The sequence below is a fragment of the Gracilinanus agilis genome, chromosome 1, assembly GCF_016433145.1.
Source record: "Gracilinanus agilis isolate LMUSP501 chromosome 1, AgileGrace, whole genome shotgun sequence".
NCBI classification, from domain to species: Eukaryota; Metazoa; Chordata; class Mammalia; order Didelphimorphia; family Didelphidae; genus Gracilinanus; species Gracilinanus agilis.
The window spans coordinates 497,974,728-497,988,587 of NC_058130.1; the positions used below are offsets into that span (position 1 = coordinate 497,974,728).

General features: G+C 36.5%; 1 protein-coding gene across 1 annotated transcript in view; it reads left to right on the forward strand.

The window, feature by feature from the left end:
* Positions 1-13,860, forward strand: part of SLCO5A1 (solute carrier organic anion transporter family member 5A1) — a 159,140-nt gene that overhangs the window by 132,054 nt on the left and 13,226 nt on the right. Inside the window, exon 6 of the mRNA XM_044657972.1 lies at positions 10,427-10,586. Coding sequence (XP_044513907.1) covers positions 10,427-10,586 — 160 coding nt within the window. The remainder of the gene's footprint in view (positions 1-10,426; positions 10,587-13,860) is intronic.

Here is a 13,860-nt window from a genome sequence, read left to right on the forward strand (position 1 = left end):
GTTATAGTGACCAAAATAAAACTTATTTATTTGTCTTGCAGTTGTTAATGTATGCTTTAGGATTATCTATGTTGTCTTTTTAGGCAACTAGGTGGTGCAGTGGCTAGAGTGCCTAGAGTTAGAAAGCCTTTTCTTCCTGAGTTCAAATCTGGCCTCAGATACTTACTAGCTGTGTGACTCTGGGCTAGTGACTTAACCCTTTTTTGGCTCAGTTTCCTCATCTGTAAAAAGAGCTGGAGAAGGAAATGGCAAACCACTCCAGCATCTTTGCACAAGAAAACCTCAAAGAGGATCACAAAGAGTCAACTATAACCCTAATGACTGAACAACAACAAATGCTATCTTTAGTTATATTTTTGGATTAACTTTGCTAGCTATATATTTAGTTATTTATAGTAATTTCCAGATATGTTTGGAAGAAGAAACAAAAAATTTATATTCATGAGAAAAATTAGTCTTATAATGTAGTCAGCCTCATAGAGGACTTCAGGGGCTCACTATATGAGGATTAGTTGAAGGCACATGGAATATTTAGCCTAGAGAAATAAAAGGAGAAGGAATATGATAGTTCTAATATTTAAAAACTATTATGAGGAAGAAGAACTAGATTTTGTTTTATTTGCCCTATAGGACAAAACTAAGAGTAATGGGTAGAAATAACAGTTTGATATATGGAGATTTTTTTTTCTAACAATTGAAAATTCTTCCAAAATGGAATGGGCTTTCTTCAAAAGTAGTGGGTTCCCCCTCATGGTAGATCTTAGTATATAGTATCCTATTATCTATATATGAGTAGGAATATTCTTTAAATGCTTAAACATAGGTAATCATAACCCTTTCAATGCCCCCATTTCTCTTTCCCAGTCTTCTTTTATTCCAGCTAAACAAACCCACTTCTTTTATTTTAATTTTTTAAACCCTTACCTTCCATCTTAGAATCTATACTGTGTATTGATTACAAGGCAGAAGAGCAGTAAGGGCTAGGCAATGGGCATTAAATGCTCAGAGTCACATAGGTAGGAATTGTCTGAGGCCAGATTTGAACCCAGGACCTCCCGTCTCTAGACGTGGCTGTCGTGGCTGTCAATCCACTGAGCCACCCAGCTGCCCTCACAACACATTTCTTTTAATCAATATTCCTATGGCATGTTTTTTAAGCTTAGTCAATCTATGTTGGACAGGAGATTTTTGCTTAGTTATGAGTTGGATCAGATGGCCTTTCCCTGAGGTCTTTCTGACTTGAAAATTCTGTGAAAGCCAAACATAGCAGACGTTCCAGAAATGAATGTTGAACTGAATTCCATTTTATTTTCGGAGTTCTGAGGCATGAGGTTTGAGTCATCTTCTGTTCCACTTGATATCTTTCTTGGGCATTAAAATGACTTACCTATGTTCTCATATCAAAGTTAAAGAACAGTGTGCACCTTCCATAAAGACGGATCCAAGTCAGACCTGGCCATAATATTCTAGTCTTACACAGTCAGCTTTGTTTAAGAACAAAAGCAGAAAAAGCTGATGTCTATCATTGCAGCATCTTGTTGGCTAGGCAAATTGCAGGCATTTCCCCACCCCACCCCCTCTCTGCTTTGCCAACTGAAAAGGGAAAGATCACTCGATATTTCTATAGCTTTAGGGTTAGTTAAATGTTTTGAATTCCATGAAAGAAATGTGAAAGCTTTTCCTCTTCAACTGGAGTTGAAAGCTTGTGATTTTAATTAAGTCCCCTTGTAGTGTTAAGCAGATATGTATCAGGAATCCAGATGTTCCAGAGGATTCAAACTTCTAGAAAGTTAATAACATGGTTCACAAAATTCTTACTGTAATTGAAAGTGTGTAAAATTGTTTTTAGGTTCTTATTTTTCAGTGTGAGCAAGATTTTCTCAGCTGTTTTTAACTAATTATTTTCATAAAACCAGTTTAAATCCACGTTTAAAGCTCCTACTTCAATTTCATTCACATGTTTTATAAGGAATACACATTTTTTGGCTTATGTCATAGATTACTAATAAATATCACAGATATTAAATATTCTGAGTCTGCTAATTGAAGCCCAATATATATAAATTTCAAATTACCCCTGACTTAGTAGTTGTCAGTTAGAAAATCAGTGGGAGAGGAATAGGTTATTTTTCTTTTAAGAGCTGGAAAATGACCACCTTTTTTGTAGGAACCCCCCCCCCCAACAAAAACTAGAGTACTTAAGCTCTTAGCACAACTTCCTAGAGTTATTTCTGTCTCTCTCTTTTCTGTGTGCAAAGGAATCTCTGACATTAGAAGAGACAATTCAAGACCTCTGTGATTAGTAGGAAACAATAATAGAAAAAGTTTCATTCATACTAGAAAAAGTAACTGTCCTAGAGAGTGGATGGGACAAGCTTTGACCACAAATTTACCTTTTATGAAGGTAGAAAGGTATCTTAAAAGGAGTACTAGGGGGCAGCTGGGTAGCTCAGTAGATTGAGAGACAGGCCTAGAGACGGGAGGTCCTAGGTTCAAATCTGGCCTCAGACACCTCCCAGCTGTGTGATCCTGGGCAAGTCACTTGACCCCCATTGCCTACCCTTACCACTCTTCTGCCTTGGAGCCAATATATAGTATTGATTCTTAAGACGGAAGGTAAGGGTTTAAAAAAAAAAAAGAAGTACTAGAGGGGTGGCTAGGTGGTTTAATGGTTAGAGAGTCAGGCCTAGAAAAATGGGTTGTCCTGGGTTCAAATTTGACCTCAAATACTTACCAGGGCAAGTTACTTAACCCTCAGTTGCCTGGCCCTTCCTTATTTCTTTTGTGCTTTGGATTCAAAACAGAGTAGATTCTAAGACAGGAGGTAAGGGTTTAAAAAAAAAGAAAAGAATATTGGGTTTGGATTTGTATATTAGAATTCTCACTGTAGTAAATTATTACCTGAGTGAATATTCTTCAATCAGTCAACATTCATTAAGCAGCTATGTGTGCTAGGCACTGTGATAAGTACTGCAGTTACAGCATAGGAAATAATTAATAGTAGAATATGGGATTTTAGCTGATAAAGGGAGGGAGAGCATTCCAGCAACCAGAGAAAATGTCTGGGACTGGGAGATCGAGTGTTATGTTCATGGAACAGCCAGGAGGCAGTGTCACTAGATGAGAGAGAGAGAGAGAGAGAGAGAGAGAGAGAGAAGAGAGAAGAGAGAGTGACAGAAACAGAAACAGAGAGGCATACATGGATATTGGTGGAGGGGGGCTAGGTTATGAACAGCTTTAACACCCGAGCATTTTATATTTGATCCTTTAGGTGATAGGGGGCCACTGGAATTTGTTGTGTGGGGGTGGAGGTAGTGACGTGGTCAGGTTTGTGCTTTGTAGAACTCAAGGAAAAGAAGTAGAGCACCTCATTCCTCAAAGCAAGTCCTAGGGTTTACTGATGTTCCACAAACAATCCATGATCATATGTCTAAAAAAGACACGTGTGCTAATCAGCTTTGATGACCACCTAATTTTTCAGCATTCTGTTCTGGTCTTTGAAAGGGAAAACAGCCTTGAGGTAAAACTCTGCTAAGACTATGCCTGTCCATAATTATAGGCTGGGTCCAGGTGGCAGCAACAGTTCTTAAGGGTAGTGCTACCCTCTAAGCAGGACAAAGAAAGCTGTAATCTTTTACTTTTCCCCAAATTCTGTTTTTCCCAATTACAGGCATATACAATTTGTAATAATAATTTTCTGATATTTTACTACTGTAATCTTTTTCAAAGGCACCAAACTAAAGTAAGCACCCTTTTGAACACAGAAATCATGAATAAGCCAGATAAGAATGCGGTCCAAGTTTGGTACAATTTCTTTGGTGTCAGAGCATGCCATTTGTAGATTCATCAGGTATTCTAGCTCTTTCCCTATCTTTTCCCTCAAGCCTCACATCGCATTTTGTTTTATAATTCTAATGTACTTCTTATAGAACTTGGTAAATTATAGATATTTGTGTTGATTTCTTAGTCCATATTAAGCTCTTTGAGGTCAGTGGCCATGTATATTCTAAACTTATCTTTCCCATTGTCTTTCCCAGGAGACAATTGGTGCTCAGCCCACTAGGATATTAATAAATGTTTGAATGTGTGTGTACACTCACATTTGTTAATGCATTTATGTGGAGGGGATTTCATTATGGGTTCAGGTCCTTACCACCTTGTGCATATTCCAGTAGTCTACTGGTTAATCATTCTGCCTCAAGTCAGCTCCTACTCCAGTCCATCCATCACTCAGTTGTCAAATCGATCTTCCTTTCTGACCTTGTCACCCTTCCCCTCTCCCTAGTGCTACTTAGTCAACTCTAGTTGTTTCCTATCACTTCTAGGAAACAATCCTGTTTGGCTTTTACTGACTTTCAAAAACCAGTCCCCTTCCTGCTCTCCAGTCTTTCCCTTATGTACTCTGTGATCCAGTGACAATGACCTCTTTATTATTCATCTTATCTCCTTATTCAGTACATTTTCACTGGCTGTCCACTTTGCTTGGAACTCTCTCTCTCTCTCTCTCTCTCTCTCTCTCTCTCTCTCTCTCTCTCTCTCTCTCTCTCTCTCTCTCACTTTCTATCTCTCTCTAACTTTCTATCTCTTGACTTCCCTGGCTTCCTTCAAACCCCACTCAAACACTCAAATCCTGCCTTTTACAAGAAGTTTTCCCTACTCTCCATAATCCTAGTGCCTTCCCTCTGAGATTATATCCAGTAAATGCACATACACATATATTTGTTATTCAGTCATTTTAGTCATGTCTGACTCTTCCTGACACATTTGAGATTTTCTTGGCAGAGATAATGGAGTGGTTTGCCATTTCCTTCTCTAATTCATTTTGTAGATGAGGAAACTGAGGCAAATAAGGTCAAGGTTGCTTCCTCCCCCCAAAAACCCAAGATAACAAATGCTTTGTTTATTATTAGTTCTTTGCATTTATAGAGTAGAGTATTCTGATATATTAATTCACAAATAGGGTCTTGCCTAGTAACTGCATGAAGTCAGATTTGAATTCAGGTATTCCTGACTCTGGGCCCATAACTCCATCCACTTGCCCTCTAGCTGCCTAGATATATACACAGGACACACATACATATATCTTGTTTGTACATAGTTTGCATATTGTCTCCCCCATTAGATTATAAAGTCCTTAAGGAAAAGGATTTTTTTAAAAAAATCTTTCTTTGTAATCTTCAGGTTTTAGTATAGTCCCTGGTGGGTGCTTAATTAAAGGCTTGATGAATGGATTTGTTGACTGAATACATGCTTTTTTCTCCAATGGAATATAAGCTCTCTGAGGGCAGGGACAATTTTCATTTTTGCCTTTGTACCTTCTATGCCTATGGATATGGGCAGATAGGTGGCACAATGTGAACACTGGGTTTGGAATCAGGAAGAATCATCTTCATGAGTTCAAATCTGATCCCAGACACTTATTAGCTATATGATCCTGGGCAAGCCACTTGACCCTTTTTTGTCTCAGTTTCCTCATATGTAAAATGAGCTGGAGAAGGAAATGGCAAACCACTCCAGTATCTTTGCCAAGAAAACCCCAAATGGCACTATAAAGCCAGATATGACTGAAATGACTGAACAAAATGTCCTATCATTTGGTCCTAAATGACTCCAGGAGATGTGTTGTAATTATCCTTATTTTACAGAATAGGAAACTGAGGCTGAGAGAAATTAAATGATTTTCTTGGGGTCACAGGCTTGTTAGAGTCCAAGACAGTATTCAAATCCAGGTCTTCCTTCTTCTAAGTCCAATCGTCCAGTCTATCTACTGTGACACTTAGCTGCTTCATTAGGGGATTTGGGGTCTGGTTGGTCCTGGCTTTGCCACTTATAGTCAAGATGTGATGTTAATCAGTTATTTAATCACTTTACCTCTTTGAATCTCAGGTTCTTCTGTAAAACCAAGAGTGGTAGACTCTATGATCTCTACAAAGTTCTTTCTTTCCTAATGCTCTCTAAGATCATGAAATTAGAAGTTTTTATTTCTTTGAGTTTTATTCCAAACTTCATATTTAATTATTTGAGTATTTATAGTTACCAGATTTTAGTCTTTAATATTATTTTACTATTGAATGAAGATTTTTTTTGTTGTTGTAAGTCAGGAATGGAGAATTCATGGCTGTCACCTAGATCTCAGCTGAGTTGCTGTGTATGTGTTGAGTGACTAGGTCTGCTTCTGAGTAAGGAACACTTAGCTTCAAGTCCTACCTTGGACACATAATGGCTTGTGGAAACCTGGGCAAATCATTTATTCCATCAGGGTTCCAAGCAACTCTCTAAGACTCTTAAGTTATGGGGAATTTTTTGTTTGCTTTCACTTTTTGCAATTAAAGCTCTTAAAAAACTAGCATTATCCTGCTTTTCCAACCTCATGTTATATTACTTTTCTCCATCCACTCTCTAGGCCTTGTTCTTCACATATAAGACACTTCATTTCCCCATCTTTGTGCCAATTTAGAGGGCAGCTTAGTGGGGAGATCACTGAGCCTATATTCAAGAAGACCTGATTTTAAATCTGGCTTCAGATACTTACTAGCTATATGTATATGATCCTGATTAAGTCAGTTAACTTCTTTCTGCCTCAGTTTCCTCAAATGTAAAATGGGGATCATAACAGCAACTATTTCCCAGAGTTCTTGTGGGGATCAAATAATATCATATTTGTAAAGTGCTTAGCACAGAACTCGGCACGTAGTAGGCACTTACATTTCCTTCCCATTAATCTCAGTGACTCTGATTAAGGACTTAGCAACAGCAAATTTATTTCAGGGCATTTGCCCATTGATTTGTAGGATGGTGTTATTTTTAAGGGATTGTTGCAAGTAGCAAGGACTTTAAATTTGGAGGAACTAAGTATTAGACTGACATCATGGCAGTTTCATAAGTCAGCTGGTTGAATATTGCTCTGTTCTCACTAAAAAGACAATAAAGCAGTAATAAAACACTACAACCTTTCATAAACACCATTTTTTATTATGTGACAGTCAACTATAAAGCATCAATTTATGAGAGTCCTTACATAGTTTCAACACACCATACACACACACATACACACATACACAATTAATTCTATCACTATAATTTACATATTTTTGTGGTTCAAGGTAGGCTTTCATTTAGGGAATCTCCTTGGAGAAGGATGTTTTGCCAAAGATTCTTTCATCAAATGTCTGTTTAATAGAGAATGTCTGTTTTAATAGAAAAGTGCATATGTAGTCCTTTCCCAAAGGATCATCATGGTTTTCTAGCAGATCTTACTGTATCACATACCCCAACAACATATTCATGTTAGGGCAATAAGTGGACTTTGACTGCTCCTATTTTCAGTTTAGAATGTAAGCAAAAGAATTATATTCCACTGTGCTTTCTGGACCGAGAAACTTTCAAGAAAGTCACTATTATCCTCAGGCATGACTTCTGTCAACTCTACTCAGGGATCAACCACAAAAAGTCCATTCTCTTTTGGGTTTTGGATTACTTCCCCCTCTCTAACCCTCTATCCTCTTCTCCCTATCCACCCAGTTCTTTGATCATAAGCCTCCTACTTCCCTTTCAGCACTATTTATATTTACTGTTTGGCTCTCCTACATTGATTTTCTTAGAGTGTTTCATATTTTATAATTTCTTTGCATCATGATCTCATCTTGTCAAGAGAGCCAAACTCATCCTGGTTGGCCTAGGGCTGTGGTTTACTGCCTGTGTACCAGAAGGCTTTTCTCTTTCTGGAATCTGTATATTGCATATTTGTTTTCTATTTCACTTTCAGGTCTTCCTTCTTGGATGGGTACACACTTGGATGGATAAATGAAACATTCTTAATATCTCACTCAGAAATAAAGAAATTGTAAAGTCTTTTGAAGAAATGTGAAATTATTGTGAAATAATTGCAAATCATACAAATCAGAAATCAGGAAATTATAAAACATCTTGCTGCATATATTCTAAATAGCAATGGTAATAAATATCTTTGGAAGTGATTGAAATTCACCATTTTTATGGGCTGCATATTTTATTGGCTAGCCTTTTCATTGATCATTATTTTTACTATCAATTTTCAAAGTGCTTGCTAGAAAGAATGGGTACACAATAAAGAATTGTGTTGATAAAGCACTAATAAGAGTTAATTTACACAGTTATATGGATCTTTGATAACTTTCCACCATGTAAGCAAGGGAGATGAATTTAAAATTTTACTCTTTCTTGCTTGGTTCAGAAGTTTCTCTTGATCAAACTTTTATTTTTTTAATCAACTGGTCTTTGGTCTTTTTATTAAACCCCAGAGCCTCATTTCTCAAAATAGAAAATAGGCAGGAAAAGAAGAGCTCTTAGGAAAAAAGTAATCTTTGGAGATTTCCAGTTTGATGCTTGGTTCGCTTTCTTCTTAGTTGTCAAATAACTAAAGATATGACCTTGCATGTAACAATTCCTCAATAAGTATTTGTTGAATGAATGGATGACTTTTCTGTAGATATATCTTCCACTTAGAGTTGGTAGGTGAAGAATTGAAAGGAAAGGAAATAATTGTCCTAGAAGAGCTATACTGCCAGTTGAATACAAATGTTAAGCACCTATTAAGTGGAGATGTGGTGCTGAGTGTTCAGCCTAGCATACTGTGTGATCCCCTTCTGTATCTCCCTGATTGTTATTTTGCCAAATCCTCCATTCTCTCCCAGGAGTGATGCCACGGGCTTGGACATTCTTAAGACACAACAGACCTAGTTCACTGTTTTCTTTATTGTATCTTTGAATAGCCATGCCACTACACTGATTCCAAATTTTTTGAAAAACTCTTTCCTTCTTTTTTTTTTAATTGATAAGAAGCCAAGGCTTTACTGAATTTAGCTTGAGCAATGAGAATAGTTGTACAAAGATAAATTCAAACACAGAAATAAATCCCTGTCCACTCCACAGGGAGATTTATATAAAGGTAAATGTGAAGATTTGTGAGACAGATTTGTGTTATTCAAGATATTTTTGTTTACATTGCCTTTAGTCATTGTGTATTTTGTTTTATTAGTAGTTTATTTTGCTTTGCATCAGTTCATAAAGATCAACTCACATTTTCTGAATTCCTTATATTTGTTATTCTTGCTGCACTGTGAATATTCCATTATATTTATATACTATGGTTTATTTAACCATTCACCAGACAATGGGGCACTCACTTTGGTTTGAACTCTGCTCTCACAAAGAATTTTGCTATCAATATATTGCCATATGTTGGCCCCTTGTTTTTGTCCTTGACTCACTTGGTGTTGTTGTTGGTGGCAGTCCAATAAGGAGATTCTTGTGTCTGAGAGTATGGGTATCTTAGTCATTTTTTGGTTGCATTTCTTGATGGGAAATTCAGAATGGCTGTACCATTTCATAGCTTCCCAACCGAGGATTGGTGTGCTTGTATTGTCAGGATTCTTTCAACATCGACTTTTCCCATCTTTTGCTACCTTTCCAATTTGTACGCTGTGGGGTGATATGGCAGAGTTGTTCTTATTGACATTTCTCTCATTGTTAGTCATTTGAAGCTTTTTTTATTTGTTCATAATCAGTTTACAAATTTTCTTTGCAAAGAGGAAGGGAAAGGAATAAGCATGCATTAGACACTTACTTCATGTTAGGCATTGTGCTATCATCTTATGTATTAGGAAATACTCTTGAGCCTGTTTGATTTGGAAGTATAGAATCTTGACCCAGTTGCACAGTAGTGAAATAAAGACTGGAACTAAGGCAGTTTTATAGGTAAGAGAAAATTATTAGACCTGAACTTTTAGAATATTAAGGCAAACATTTTTCGTGTATCATCCATGTGACTAATGACTTCAATTTAATTCAACAAACATTTATTAAGGCATTTACTATGAGGAAATATATAAATACTATTATATAGTACTTACTATAAGTAAGGCATTATACTAGGTATGTACACACACACACAACCAGTTTCTGCTCTCAAGAAGCTTACATCCTTTCTACTTTGGGATACAACTCAGTTAAGGATAAGTAACTACAAGATAATTTGAAAAAAAGGAAAGAGCGTTTATAACTAGAGGAGCCAGGAAAGATTTAGGGTGGTAGGTAGCACCCTACCTTGAGTTCTTCGCCTTTGAAGATAGCTAAAGATTCTAAGATGGAAGTGGGGAGGAATCCCCGCACATTCTTGGCACAGGAGATAGCCAGTGCAAGGGCATGGGATGCTAGAGATGTAATGCTGAGTTTAGGAAATAGCCTATAATTCAATTTAAATGAAATGTAGAGTAAAAGGGAATAAAGTAAAAGAATTTTGGCAAGATAGGTGCCACATAATGCATTGTTCATACAGATCTGGAAAAATACCTTTTTTCTAAAATCTACAATTGTAATGGTCAGATGCCTCAAAATTGAGTTTTATGTACATGTTGTTTCTAACCTTTCTTCTTCTTTTTCCTTTTAGGCCTTCTCTCACCATGGCCCACAGGAATCTGACAGGAAGCTGTAATGTTAACTGTGGTTGTAAAATCCATGAGTATGAGCCAGTCTGTGGATCAGATGGAATTACATACTTTAACCCTTGTTTGGCTGGCTGTGCCAATAGTGGTAATCATAGTATGGGGGTAAGTGTTTGGGAAATTCATGGACTGTTACTAATCCACCTTTCCATGACTGAGGATACATAGATATTTATTTGCTATTGTGAAGATGCTATTTTCCTTCATTGGAAGCTTACCCTAAATCATCCAAATGCCTTCTGTTCCAAACTAGAGAGAAGACAAAGCAATATCACCTTTCTGCAGAGGTGAGCTGAGCTTTGAGGATGCATTAGCACTTTGGCTATTTGCATTGCTGTCTCAGGGCAACATGATAACGTGCAGCTCCTGGTTCACCCCTCTTCCTCACCCCCCTCTTTTCCTTTTGACATCTCTCGCGTGAAACTATGAAGGTCAGGATGGCCTCTGCATTTGATGCTAATGAAATAGAACAGTCAAGGAAGTAGTCTTTGATTTATTTTCCATTATTTCATGGATTAGATCCATTGTGTGAATAAGCTGTACTTTTGACACAATTGGGGTCTTTAAAATCTCCTGATAAGCGGTTTTTAGGAGCCAAAGAGATATTACACTTTTAAAACTTTGGGATAAAGATAATTCTGTTGGTTCAGCCTTTCAAAGTTTATTTTGAGAATTCTCTTCCTCATGAGTTATGAATAACACATAAAAAACATTGTAGTCCAAAGAACACGGGATTCAGAGTTGGAGGACTTGGTTTCTAATTCTAGTTCTGCTCTGACTGATTTTTTTTTTGTTTGTTTGTTTTGTTTTGCCTTCAAGTCAATCGAACTCTGGATTTTAGTGCCTTCCCCTACAAAATGAGTGTTGGTTAAGTTCTCCTCTACCTTTAAAGCCTTTGACCTTGAGAATCTAGCATTCTCCTAACTAGAGAAAATTTTCTTATGATTAATAAGGATAATATTACATGGAACGTTTATGTAACACTTTAATATTTGGCAAAGTGCTTACATAGATGGTATCTCCCCTTCTTCCAATCCCTAGCTTTCCTCAATCCTCAGTTTAAGCTGATTCCCACCCACAGTTGTTAGCACCATTAAGAATAGCTTTATATTTATCTTGTGATTACTTTTACAAGTATGTGCTATGTCTTCCAAGTAGAATGTAAGCTTCTTGAAGGGAGGGGACTGTATTGTTTTTGTCCATTTATTACTAGAGCTTAGCAAAATGCCTGACACATAAAAAGAACTGAATAAATGCCAGTTGATTGAATAGAATGATCTCATTTGAGCCTCATAGTTCCCCTTATGAAGTTAATACTACAAATAAGGAAATTGAATCTCAGAGAGGCTGCTGGGTTCAGACTTGTCCAAGGAACATACAGTTATTTTGTGCCAGTGAAACTTGGGTCTCCTGAATTCAAGACCAGCAATGCTATCAATGCTGTCATTGATTCAATTCTAAACCAATAGAATTCTAATAGAAACAAATTTCTGGGCTGCAGTTGACTTAGAAAACCACAAAATTACCATGATCTATTTTAATTTTGTTAAACATTTCCCTATTATATTTTAACCCAGTTTGGGTTGACACTTGGGAGTTTGCTGCCCATGAGTCTGATATACTTTACTAGACCAAGCTTTAATAATCCGATGGATCTTTGTTCTCATTTATTTAGGTATCCCTCCCACCATATCCACACATTACAGTCCATTCCCCCCCTTAGTCCCTGCCTATCCATAAATACTCCAAGAGTATCCTCTGTTGGAATTACCTGCATATGAATTAAATATTGGGAATGTTCCATTGTGCTTTAGAAACATGACTAGCCCAGGTTCTTTTTGATCATTTACTTTTTTTGACATCATCATTCCAGCTACTTTTTGCATGCACATTTTTAAAAATAATGAAATACATTATTGCTTTACAAATAATTTCAAACTTATATAGCACTTTAAGATTCATTAAGCATTTTCCTCAGCAATCCTATGGGACAGGTAGTGCAAATATCATTATTCCCATTTTATAGATAAAGAAATTGAGTCCCTAGAAAATTTAACATGTTTCTCAGGAAACTGGAACATATTCCTCCTATTTTATTGTTATTGTTGTGACCACATTTGGGGTTTTCTCAGCAAAGATACTAGAGTGTTTTGCCATTTCCTTCTCTAGCTCATTTTACAGATGAGGAAACTAAGGCTGACAGGGGTAAGTGAGTTGCCTCTGGATTTGAACTTTGGTCTTCCTGTCTCTAGGCCCAACACTCTCTCCACTTTGATCTTCCTACATAAGTCATTTAATGTGGCAGTGTAGCGTAATCACTAAAGCCTGGAAGACTTAACTTTAATTCCTGCACAAACAAAGCCTAGCTATATAACTGTGGACAAGATACTTAAGTTCATAATGCTTCAGGTAATTTTTTAACGGATTATCAGAAAGCCTCTATTTCAAAACCCACAGAAAATGTTTAAGATGGAGACTCAAAGGCACACATAACAAATACATGAAACATAAAATAATGATCAGTTAGCCCATTATATTCATTATCCTCCCATCCACTCTTGTAAGATAAGGACAACTGTTGTGCCACTGAACAGATATTTCTCCTATACTGTTCAAGCAGTTTATAAGTCTAGATTTCCAGGGCCTCCAGAGGATGGCTTTCTCTATTCCACTAACAACAGAACTATCATGATTGTCTTCTCTGAGAAGTATGCTATTAAGGAAACTTTTTCTTTTTGCTCAAATGATGCCAACTTCTGAATTTGAGAACTCTCAGGTTATGAGTTAGAGATAGACAGCTGAGCTTATTTGGAATAAGGAGTTTCCCCATAGATATTATTGCATCAATTAAATAATAGGTCCACCCTCCTCTCAAAATAATATGTTGTTTCTTTGTATGAGAACAATATTTGGTGAATGGATTAAAATACCTTTGACATTTTTATATTAATGATATGGGAATACACTTCAAAACAAGCAAAATTTCTTCAAAGTACCTTTAATTTTAAAACATGAAATAGAGTGGCAAGTTGTAAAATAGATTACAGATTATTTACTTTATTTATTTAATGGGCAGAATTCAGAACATGAGTCACAGTAGCCTTTATGTCCAGCAGCCAAATATTTCTTTGAAATTAAATTAGTAGTTTATTAACCCTTTTAGAGCATCTGTTTACTGAAGAGCAAGTTAATGGCCAAATAGCCTTCTTTAGATGCACTTCTTACCACTAGATTGATTGATTTTAATGCCAAAATGATGGTTGACTGACTTAATTTTTCACTTATATTGTCTTTGCATTTAAAAAAAAAGCACCATTAAAAACAGGAGGAGTTTTTGATTGACCATCAATTTATGATGTTAGGATAATAGTGACTTTTA